Below are 11,870 nucleotides of genomic sequence, written 5' to 3' on the forward strand. Positions count from 1 at the left end.
GCATTTTATTAGTCAGACAATTGTTCTAATCAATTTTGGTATTTTGCAGGTGTCCTGGGTGCGTCATCGGGATATTCATCTGCTGACTGTTGGCCGCTATACTTACACCTCTGATCAGCGCTTTGAGGCAATGCATTCGCCTCATGCCGAGGACTGGACATTGCGTATACGTTATGCTCAGCGCAAGGATTCGGGCATATACGAGTGCCAGATTTCAACTACGCCGCCAATTGGACACTCTGTCTATCTAAATATAGTTGGTGAGTATTAGCTAGTGGAAAGGGGGTGGGGGGTGCAACTTGAACGCCAACTGCTATTGCTGCTACTTTGATGTTTACACTGACATTCAATCTGGGCTACATAGTAGAGGCGCCTCAGCTGAGCGGATTGGGGGGGTGGCAGCCGCAACAAATGTTGACCACTTGATGGCGTTGCCGTATCTATTTCCGTCGTTGCGCTCGTTGCTGCCTCTTTTGGTGTTGCAAACATGTTTGCCTCGTTTTATGGCAGCTTTTTGCTGTTTGATGATTCCCCTGGGCACCATTTGCACTTTATGGCTTTTCACAGGCCGCTCGCTCTCGCTCTCGCTCTCTGTGTGGATGGATGACACTCGAGCATGGATGTTTCGTTTGTGCAGCGTGTGACTTGGGACACGGCACGTTGAGCGCCATTGCTTTGGCTTTGGCTTTCGGCTTTCGGCTTAAGGTGTCGCTGCTGTTGCTCGAAGCAGTTAGTTGCCTCGCTTCATAAATCACATGTTGCCACAGGCCTTCTTCAATTTCATTTTTGGGTTGCACACACACACACACACGAACACACACACACTCATCAGATTACAGCCCAGTGCTGTTAGCCTTAATAATTGCTTAACACGTGCCACAGCCACAGCAGGCAGAGCAACAAAATAATGGCAACTGTTTACAAAAATCGTTGCAGACTCTCTCTGCTCTCCCCTCTCCCCTCTCCACCCTCTGCTGCTGCTGCTGCTGCTGCTGCTTCTTCGTATGTGCAGAGTAGTTTGCAGTTTTAAATACAAATTTGTTTATTTTTCTTCATGCTGTCGCAATATTTGACTAGTAATCAAAACTGAGCGACGCATGTGTGTCTGTGTGTGTGTGTGTGTGTGTGTGTGTGTGGCACAAACTTTGGAGTAGATATGCGTGTATATTTGTCCAAAGGACAACCGACAGCGACAAGGACACAGCACCGAGTTCAGCCTGTACGGATGTGCATGAAGCTCACTCAGACTATAAACATAAACCAAACCATTATTATAATGTCAACACAAACACACATAATTCCACTTTCAACACTTTGCTCAGGCGTTTAGCAGACGGCAGGGGGCAGGACGGGAAGTGGGGAGTGTGGTAGGTTTTTGGGGCGTGGCTATGCTCGAAATCACGCACAAACACATTTGCGGTTGTTTGCATGTTGACAACGTCTGCTTCGAGCTTTTGCTTTTACTTCAAATGCAAATACACACACAAACAAACAATTCTACTTCTCAATGTGTGTGTGTGTGTGTGTGTGTTAATACTTTCTCTCAGCGCGTTTAGCAGCAAAGATATTTAGTGACTTGTCGATTCCGGGAACTGCAACTTCAGATTGCTAAGCAGTCCAACTAAAGAGCTCAGCAGCTGCCAAAAGCTGCAACTAACTAATTGATTAACTTACTTTGCCACTTGAATGCAAATTGCGTGGCGCTTTGCTCTTAGCAATTTGCATTGAAAATTGAAGTTTGAATAGCAGTTTGAATTAACTGCCTCTCTGGAATGTTTATAACAATATTCTGTAATATCTTAAAACATTGCTGGCTTAAACTAACTAAGATTCTATTGTTTTTAGTTCTTAATTGATTATTTTAATGCTCATTGAATATCTGTTAATAAATTTAGCAAAAAAACAAGCAACAACAATTTAAGATGAGCTTAGTCCAATTCAAAGCGAATTTGATGTCTTTAGCTTTGAGTTATTGTTGCTCATACAGACGGTTAACGCTTAGTTGGCGTAACAGCTGAAGAATATATAGTGCACTTATTTTATTTACTTAATCTCATGCATTTTCCATAAAAATATGCAAGTGTGTCGAATATTTTTTATAGAATTTAAGAAAGAAAGACAGAGAGAGAGAGAGAGAGAGAGACAGTCTGAACTGCTTGCTCACAATTCTTCGCAGAGACTAGAGCTCAGTTTGATTTCTGTGAATCGAATTCCTGCTTCCTTCTAATTAGAATACAATATATCAGTTTATTTAAAAACAAAACAAAGTTGGTACAACCAAAATGACAAATTGTGAAAATATGAAATAGGAGATTCGCATTGAAATAAAGTAATAGAGCAGCAGTTTTAGAAATTATAGATAGATATATATATATATAGATGCAAAAATTATAAAAAAAAAAATTGTCAACAAAAATTTCGCATGTGAGTCAACTCAAGAGCAAAGAATTTGATGCATAACAAAAATTACACATACGGAGAGAGAGAGAGAGAGAGAGAGAGAGAGAGAGCGTAAAATCAATTTAGTGAGTGACATTGGATTTGAAGTGCTTATCAATATGCCAGGCATAGTTTTATTTATAGTTTAACAGTCGATTGAATATTTAATGTTATTTTAACTAGTTTGCCAGCCAGGCCGAGAGTTGCTGTCAAATGCAGTTGCCATTGTAGCACAAAAACTCAATCAAGTTGCACACTGCATTTTGGGGCTGTCAAAAAGAGAAAGAGAGAGAGAGAGAGAGAGAGAGAGAGAGAGTGAAAGAGAAAGAGTTAGTTTAGTTGGCTTTATGTGTTTGCTGGCATTTAATTGCGTTTACTTGTCCTGACAGGCTTTGCACTAATATTTACATGTGTGCGGCTCTCTCTCTCTTTGTGTGTGTGGCAACAACATGTTGCGTGGTTGGCATCATAAAAGCAAACGCTTTGTTGCAGCAACAATGAAATGGGTGGTGGGTTGCTGGGGTGGGGCAACATTTTATTGCCAACAATAACAGTAACAAGGAGACATTCTCAACGGCAAACACTGACACACTTGAGGCAATTCAATTGAAAACGCATAAAGCTTTATGAGCTTGTAAGCCTTTTGCGTGTGGGCGTGTGGGCGTGGCCATTGTCTTCAACTCGAGATAACCTTTATGGCCATGGCCCAGTCGCACCTTAAATACATTTTAAGGCTTTTCGGGTAACTGTTAAACTCAAGCGATATGACCGCAGCATAAAACTAAATATGCGTTTGCTCAGCTTTATAGACAAATTGATGAGCCCAACGCGCCCATTCGCGCCCACATTTATCAGCTGGCCGAAACGACAGCTTGGCATAATTATATGGCCAACTAATTTGGCCTAAGCCTAGCCGCAAAACTAAAAATTCAGCGCTTGACCAGCTGCTCATAAATCATGCAAAATGCTGCCCCTCTATGTGCTGCTGCTAAATTGCGCTGATTAATCAGTCGCAGTCGCAGTCGCAGTTGGCGTCGCAGTCGTCGCCGTTCTCAGACTTTTGGGCATGCTGGTCACGTCTTCAGCGCAAGAGGCAAATATTTGCCAGGTTGTGCTCATAATTGTGCTGATAAGTGGCGAAAAACTAAATATCACCATTTATAATCAGAGAGAGAGAGAGAGAGAGCGAGCAAGCGAGCGTGCGAGCGAGACAGCAACGCAGCGTTGGGGCAAAATTGTTTGTAATGACAAACGAAACGTTGCTGGACGCTGACAAATTAAAAGTAAAAAGGTCATAAATTCCAGCAGCAAGCACACACACGCACACTAAGGCACACACACGCACACATACACACACACATACATATATATATATATGTTTATATATAGTTGTGCCTTCAATTTGCTGCGTAGATATTCCAATTTTCGATTGCTTTCCGCATGAATGGCATAAATAATAAGTCTTGGCACACACACACACAAACACTCACACACACACACATACACATGCAAACACACGCTGCCTTAAATCAAAGCGTTTCTAATGATTTTGAACCCAGTCCCATGCGTCGTATGCGTATTACTCGTTTATTATTAACTCAACAAAATGCGCCTAAGCATATCGCACACACACACACACACACACACACACACACACACACACACACATGCGTATTCACTATTCGCTTCGTTCGTGGTTTTTCAGCTTCAGCCACAAATTTTCAGCTTCAGCTTTAGCTTCAGTTTTCAATTTTGCTGTTTTCTGTTTTCTGTTTTCCAGTTTCGAGCTTCAGCTTTTGTTTTCATTTCAGCCCCCACCCACCCTTTTTCGCCTTAACTGAGCACAAAAAGCGACTTTCAGCTTTGCCTTTTGCAATGAAATGCTAAAAATGTTTGGATTAATAAATTAAATTTTGTTGCGGTTTGCTTTGAGTTTAGCAAAAGCTGCTGCTGATAAAAAAAAACACAAAGCAAAAACGCTTCACTTCAAATGCAGCTTAATGAAAGCCCGCGCACACACACACACACACACACAAAAGAGAAATATGTGTGTGTGTGTGTGTGGAGAAGACAATGAAAAGCATATTTTCATTGGCTTTGAATTATATACTGGGAGCTAATCAGCTTTGTGCTTTTAATTATGCGCTCCTCACACTCGCGCGCGCCAGAGACTTAATCAAATTTAAAGAAAAGTGTAATTTACAACTGAGAGATTTTTAAATTGCAGTTTCCGCGCATGACTTTGTATTCATTTATTAACTTAACCGAGCTAATTAGAGTTAAACTGAGAACTCGCACTAATCGCTAATCAACTGGCAAAATAAATGCACAGAAAAATGTAAAATGTAAAACTTAAAATAGCAACTGTCTCCTAAGTTGGGCTAAGACTTCATACAAAACGCGCATAATTCTGATCTATTTTAGTCGCTTCTTGTCTAAAATTTCAGCCACTTTATTTTCCATATAAACAAAAGTCTTTTTGAACAAAGCTTTTAATATTTATTTGCTATTGAAATTAAAATTCATTAAAATGTTCTTTTGATTTCTTTGAATTGTTTTTTATTATTTTGTTGAATTTCAAAACTAAAATAAATATTATTATCACTAGTGCATGTTTTTATATTTAATGCATTTATAAATATATTTTAGCTAATGCTGAGTGAACTGCGCTTAGCACAAATGATGCATAAAAATTTCAAATGCATCGATATCCATTCGACATTGGCTTGGGTTTGTTTCCTTGTAACTTTGGACTGCATTGACAATGCCAACGACTGACTACTGACTACTCACTGGCTGACTGGCTGGCTGGCTGACTTCTGACAGCTTACATTGTAGTATTAATGCCATTTCATTTAGCATTCATTCGGAATCAGAAATTGTTCCTCATACGTAACGTAAGCCAAACGTGTAAATGTCGGCAGGTAATGTGTGCGCTCGTGTTGCGTTCAATTGAAGAGAGACCAGCACCAGGAGCACTCGGCTTGACAATAGAGAAGAGGGAGGGGTTTGTGTGGTGCTGGAAAGAAAACAATTTTCAAGTTAGTGGCCAGATTAACTGACTCTGACGCTTGGGTTGGGTTCTATAAATTTATAAACATTCATATAGTGGCTGGGCATTGTCTAGTTTGCTCTCTTTTACTACTGTTTAGGTCGCTTGGGTGGGGGGGGGGGGGATTTCATTTAAAAGCCTCAACGCTAATCTTGTTCGTTTTCTCTTCTTTTCATTGCAGAGCCCATCACTGAGGTCGTTGGCGGTCCGGAGCTGCACATCAACAAAGGATCCACCATCAATTTGACTTGCATTGTGAAATTCGCACCGGAACCACCACCAACTGTCGTCTGGTCGCACAATAGTCAGGTGAGCAAGCAACCAACCCACCCACCCACTAGACAAGCGACTCATGGACTCAACTGGACTCAACAACAACAACAGCAACAACAACTAGCACTGAAATGTTTATAATTACATTTGACAAGGGTCTGCTTTTGGCTTATGTTGTGCTCTACTTTATTTTTCACCTTTACTTCATTTTCATTTTCACTTTCGTTTTCATTTGAAAGCAATTTTTAATAATTATTTAAGATACGCAACTTTATTGGCAAGTTTACAGCTTGATAATATTTTATTCAACTGACTGTCAAGCTGCATAGGTTTCAATGCTGGCAGCTTGACTTGGATGCTATCATTAATAAAAATTTAACTAACATGCTCGTGGGTAGCCAAAAAAACGAAACAAAAAAACGAAAAAGCAAACTAGACGGAAGCACTTTGCTCTCTCCGGACCTGAACCTGAACCTGGACGTGAACTGGTCTGGTCTGCTCTGGTCTAGAGTTGGCCACTAAGCTGTTTTGTTTACTCTTGTTCGTTTGGCTTTGTCTGACGTTTGTTGTTATTCATTTCAGGTCATAAATTTCGATTCACCTCGCGGCGGCATATCATTAGTCACTGAGAAAGGTGTGCTGACCACCAGTCGGCTCCTGGTGCAGAAGGCCATACAGGCGGACTCGGGAGTCTACACCTGTTCCCCCTCCAATGCCAATCCGACTACGGTGCGCGTGCACATCGTCGATGGTGAGTAGCCCGGTATGCAAAAATGCTCTCTCTTCCCATATCGTCGTCGTCTTCTACTACTCGAAAGTCATAAAAACACAGACAGACACACACAGATACACACAGATACACACAAACATGCATGTATGTGTATATGTATTATATTTACTACTCGGACTGTGTTTGGTGTGGGGAGGGGGGCAAGACAAATGTGCGGCAGCTAGAAAGCCAACTAAGCTTGTTTGGCTTTATTTGACAGACGAGCGCGTCGGTGATTGACGACAACTTGTTTGTGGCTAAGCTGGAAAAATGTTTGGTCAACTTTTGGAATGTGCCAAGCAATTAGTAGCAGTGGAGCAGTCGCTTCAACATGGCGTATGCGCAATTGCAAGCAACTCGAATGCAATTAATGTAAAAAGAAATCAATTTGAAGCTACTCTCAAGTGTGATTCGCTCACTCTCTAAGCAGCAGCCCACAAAAATTAGTTGCATGACCCCACAAGTTTCGGGCGGCTGCTTGCCACGCGCGTCTCCACTTGAGCCATTGTGCGCTCCAGTCGTCCTAGTCTCTCTGTCTGCGTCTTGGGCTTGCGCTTGGGCTTCGGCTTCATTATACACTTCCGCCGAGTCGAGTCCGGAAAAAAGCGCTTACAAAGCAAAAAGTTTAACAACTTGAGCGCAAATGACTTTGGCGTGTAAGCGGCACGCTACAACAAATACGCCATGGAATTAGACTAAAATAATAATAGCAACAACAACAGCCACAACTAGAGCAGTAAGAATATAATAATACCAACAAATAGCAAATGAAGAGCAGCAGCAACAAGAACAACATCAACTTGTTAAGTGGAACAACTGCTGAAACTTAAGTAATTAACACAAGTTGTTTGCGCTCGCTCGCTCGCTTCGTTGTTGGAGTTGGGGTTGGGGGCTGCTTAGATACAGACATTTGTAAGTAGTTTATTTAATAAATATATATATATATATACATATATCTGTATATATGTTCAAAACTAAAATCAAAACAGTTTTGCGGCTTAGAAACTGCCAGCAACATACTTATACGCCAAACTGTTGGTTCAGCAAATGTTTAATTGATTTCAATAGCCATCCACACAGTACGTCTCACCAACTACCGTTCCACCACCCACTGCCCACTGGTGAACACTTAGTAAGTTTCCTATATAAATTAATATGGGAATTCAATTCATTACCAATCACTAGTAGTAAATTATTATTTAATAATAAGCTGGCATGGAAATGTTTGAAAGAATCAACGTTGGTGAGTTGGGTGCATGTTTTTCAATTCACCAACAAAAATCAACAATTGTTGCCAGTCATTGGTGAATTCACTACATACATTTCATTGATGTACTCAGCAACACAGAATCACCAATAGCTGTCAGTCGTACTGAAGGGCTAAGCCCTATGAGCGTTGGTGTATTCATTTCAACAATTAAAATTAATTAATCATTATTTTTGCAATACTCAGCGTTGTTGAATTAGTTGATTAAACACACCAATAGTTGCTAGCAGTACTAAAGGGCGAACGTTGGTGAATTCACCAACAAACTTTCACCAATAGTTACGCGTTAGGGCCTATAAGTCTAGTGTTGCTGTATTTACTGAATTTCATTTCACCAAAAAAAAAACATTTATTAATCAATCAATCGCAATACAAAGCGTTGTTGAACTTGTAGATTTTCATTAATTAAATTCTCAATAGTATCAGCAATAACTGCGAGCAGTACTGAAGGGTTAAAGCTTTCTAACGTTGCATGCTTTTCATCAATGAGCTCAACAACATACTTTCACCAATAGCTGTCAGTCGTACTGAAGAGCTAAGGCTTAGAAATGTATTCATAGCGTTGGTGTATTTACTGATTTTCTTGTCACCAACAAAAGTAATTAATCTATATTTTTGCAATACTAAACGTTGTTGAAGAAGCTATTGATTTTTCTCAATAAAATAAATAATAGCTGCAGGCAGTACTAAAGGGTTAGGGCTTTCAAACGTTGTTGAACTCAACAACAAACTATCACCAACGCCTATAAGCTTAAATAAAGCGTTGGTGTATTCACCAACAAAATTAAAATCATTATTTTTGCAATACGAAGCGTTGTTGAATTCGCTCAATAAACTCACCAATAGTTGCTTTTCATTAATGAACTCAACAACAAACTGTCACCAATAGCTGTCAGTCGCACTGAAGGGTCGACTTGCTTCTAGTTTACCCCAAAAGAAAAAACACAGCAGTTAACATTAACATAATAATGCTTTTGTTTATGCTGATACAAACTATTTAGAAGCGAGCTCAATGCATTATTCAAGGGAAAATAATTTTAATTGCTTACGTAAGGCGCTCGGCGACGGCTTTAATGCAATCGCTTACAGAAGCTGCCAGCTACCGCAAAAGCTGTTTACGCTTATAGAGCTTGTGTGGTCGCTATGTGTGTGTGTTGTTGTGGGTGTATGTGTGTGTGGGTGACCAAGCTAATGCGATCATTACACCTGAACACACTAAACTTGACTTTGACTTTCACTTGGGAGGGGGCACAAAGCTGCAAACATCAAAGTCGCTTACATTAATTGAACTGCTACGTGTAGTGAAATACTTAATACGCATACAAAAGCCAAAGCATGCTTAAAGCCCATGCACTTGTCCATCCATCCATCCATCCATCCATCCATCCATCTAGTCAGCCAGTCGCCCAGCTGGCCACTGGCCTTCAATCCAATTAAGCAGAAGTTTCTAAGGCGCTTTTATCTGCAATTGCTGGCGCTTGCTTTTTAACGCACTCGGGACTCGAACGCAACTTGATGCTAAGTGCCAAAAGGGAGGAATGATGTGGGGGTGAGGGTGGGTGGTGAGGGGGTGTTAGTGGGCGCTGTCATAAGTGATATGCTGCTGACTTGCCTCTGACTCTGACATTAACTGAGACTCAGCTCAACTCTGACGCTTAATTATGTCAAACCGTATTAACTGAAAGTTCCATGCCACGCCCACAACAGCAGCCGCCCACTGTTGCTGCTGGTGCTGGTGCTGGGTACTTGTAATTAGTAAGCCGAGCAATGAGCTACAGCTCGAGCTATTGGAACTGCCATTTAGCATTCAGCATGGCGAAAGTTTTGCAACAGCAATTTTATACACACGTAGCTGCAGTCGGTGGGCTACAGTGGGTGCAAAAGCTGAATGTACCAAGACTGGAGTGAGCTCAGCTCGCTCAGCTCGTAAAACTACGAGCGATGCATGGCAATTGAGCTGGCAACAAATTTATAGCGCCGCTCTCGCTCTCTCCCTCTCTGCCTCTCTCTCTCTCTCTCTCTCTCTCTCTCATCAACTGGCAACTGTGTTGCTAATGTTCTCGCTCTGCCACGCCCCCACCGCTGGGCAGTTGCGTATGCATCTTTAGTTGAGCCACTTTTGAATGCCATTCTCGCTCTCTGTCGCTCGCTCTGTCTGTTAAGCCAGTGTTGGCGTTTTTATTGCCAGCAATTAAGTTAATAGGCAATAAAGCTTTTGGATTTGGCCCGCCAGCAGCCGCTTATCAACTCCAGTTTCTTTTCCCCACTGTCTATCGCTGTCTCTTTTTTATTCGCTCTATGTCTTTTTCTATTGCCTTACTAACCCAATTGTTGTTGTTGTTGTTCCAGGCGAGCACCCAGCAGCCATGCACCACGGCAACTCCGCGTCCCTTCAACCACCGACGCTGTTGTCCCTGCTCTTGCTCACCTGCATAGTTCTGCTGCTGCTGCTGGATCCCAACACCAACACCAACACCAACGCCAATGCCAACGCCAACGCCAATGCCAATGTCAATGCCGAAGCCAATGTCAACGCCCACCAAGCCACAATCGCTTTAGCTGCTGCTGCGGTCAACGCTGCCGCCACCGCTAAGAAGCCAAAGCGAGCTGAGCTGAAGTTGCGTCGTCGTCGTCGCTTCCAGGAGCAGCCGCCTGCTGCGGCTCCGACTCCGACTCCGACTCCGTTCGATCAACTATAAGCTGCGGGCCCCCGCACCATGGCCACTGGGCCCAGTTACTAAGTTTGACAACTCTTCAGTTTTTGCAGCCATGGAAACGTAAGCGAACACTAATACTAACAACACACACACACGCACACACGAAAGATTATGAAAAAAAAGTTGAAGAAACTTTTCAAAAAATTGAAGTTGGACTTGAACCATGCGCTGCACTTAGTTCATGCCAAGAAAGCGCATGTAAAAAATTAAGACACACACACACGCACACACACACACTCATACACACATACATTGTATATAGCGACATTTGCGTAATTTTCAGCTATTTGCCATAGTTAAAACGTCTAACAAATCAAATTTGTATCATTTCGTTTTCAAACGTTGATTCAACTTTTGCTCTCTAACTCTCTCTCGCTCTCGCTCCCTCAACTCAAAATCAAACGCAAGCAGCTAACATACACACACACACACACATATACAGTATATAATGATTACAGAGATTTTTCTGGTTTAACTCTTAAGCTATAGATGTCTAAACAATATATACGTGCATACATAAATAAATAAATAAATAAATAGATATATAATACATAAGTTTACCGTGCGAGGCTGCAGCATATGTTTTTTTTTTTTTTTTTTTGCAGCATCATTTAGTTTTAAGCTCAAGACTAGTTAAAATGTAAGCGTATATCTTTGTGGATGCTATGCAGCTAATTGCCAAAGAAAATCTAATAATTTTCGAACTCTAAGAACTTTCGCATAATACTAGCATAAACTAAAAATATACTAAAAAAAAAGAAAAGAAAAAAACAAAACTCTTTATGGTAATTAGCACAATGTTGAACATATGTGTGTTCAATGGGAATGAGATGCATGCGGAAGCTGTGGACGAGTGTCCGTTTGCCAGGACTCGTCGCAGTTGCATAGCACACATTGGACCGTTACTAAATGTACATACACGAACAAACAAACACACTCACAGTCACACACACATAGAAACGCGAGGGGTACTTGCATATATTTCGTTAAGTGGCAACGCTTTGCTTAAAGCCAAAGTCTGGCCACACCATGCAAATAGTTTTCATTTCTCTTGAGTCTTCAAACGCAATTGATAAATTAATGGGGGGATTGCGGGATCTATCCTAGTCTATTGTTAAAAGAAATTCGAGATTGTCTCTATTTCATCATTTGTCTTATGACGATCTTTCATTAGCAATTCCTGCTTGTCATTCAATTCTTCAGCTTTACGAAATTCCAGCGATAAACGGTTTTTATTTATTATACTTTATCGATTAACAAATAACTCAATTTATCGATACATTCATGTTAAAATAGTTATCCAACGAAAAGCTTCATTCGAAATTTCCGAATTCATGTATTGGATTCCCTTTC

At 41.2% G+C, this 11,870-nt stretch overlaps 1 protein-coding gene across 2 annotated transcripts in view; it reads left to right on the top strand.

Annotated features, from left to right (window-relative positions):
• The window catches only part of LOC108607001 (zwei Ig domain protein zig-8), a 59,367-nt gene extending 48,343 nt beyond the window's left edge, over nucleotides 1–11,024 (top strand). Inside the window, exons 4-7 of one of the 2 annotated variants that reach the window (XM_017997578.1) lie at nucleotides 50–260; nucleotides 5,673–5,800; nucleotides 6,347–6,515; nucleotides 10,150–11,024. In XM_017997578.1, coding sequence (XP_017853067.1) covers nucleotides 50–260; nucleotides 5,673–5,800; nucleotides 6,347–6,515; nucleotides 10,150–10,499 — 858 coding nt within the window. In that variant the 3' untranslated portion in view covers nucleotides 10,500–11,024. Of the gene's footprint in view, nucleotides 1–49; nucleotides 261–5,672; nucleotides 5,801–6,346; nucleotides 6,528–10,149 lie in introns of both variants that reach the window. The other variant, XM_017997579.1, reaches the window with a different exon arrangement.
• The last annotated feature ends 846 nt before the right edge of the window (nucleotides 11,025–11,870 follow it).

Source organism: Drosophila busckii, chromosome X (assembly GCF_011750605.1).
Source record: "Drosophila busckii strain San Diego stock center, stock number 13000-0081.31 chromosome X, ASM1175060v1, whole genome shotgun sequence".
NCBI lineage: Eukaryota > Metazoa > Arthropoda > Insecta > Diptera > Drosophilidae > Drosophila > Drosophila busckii.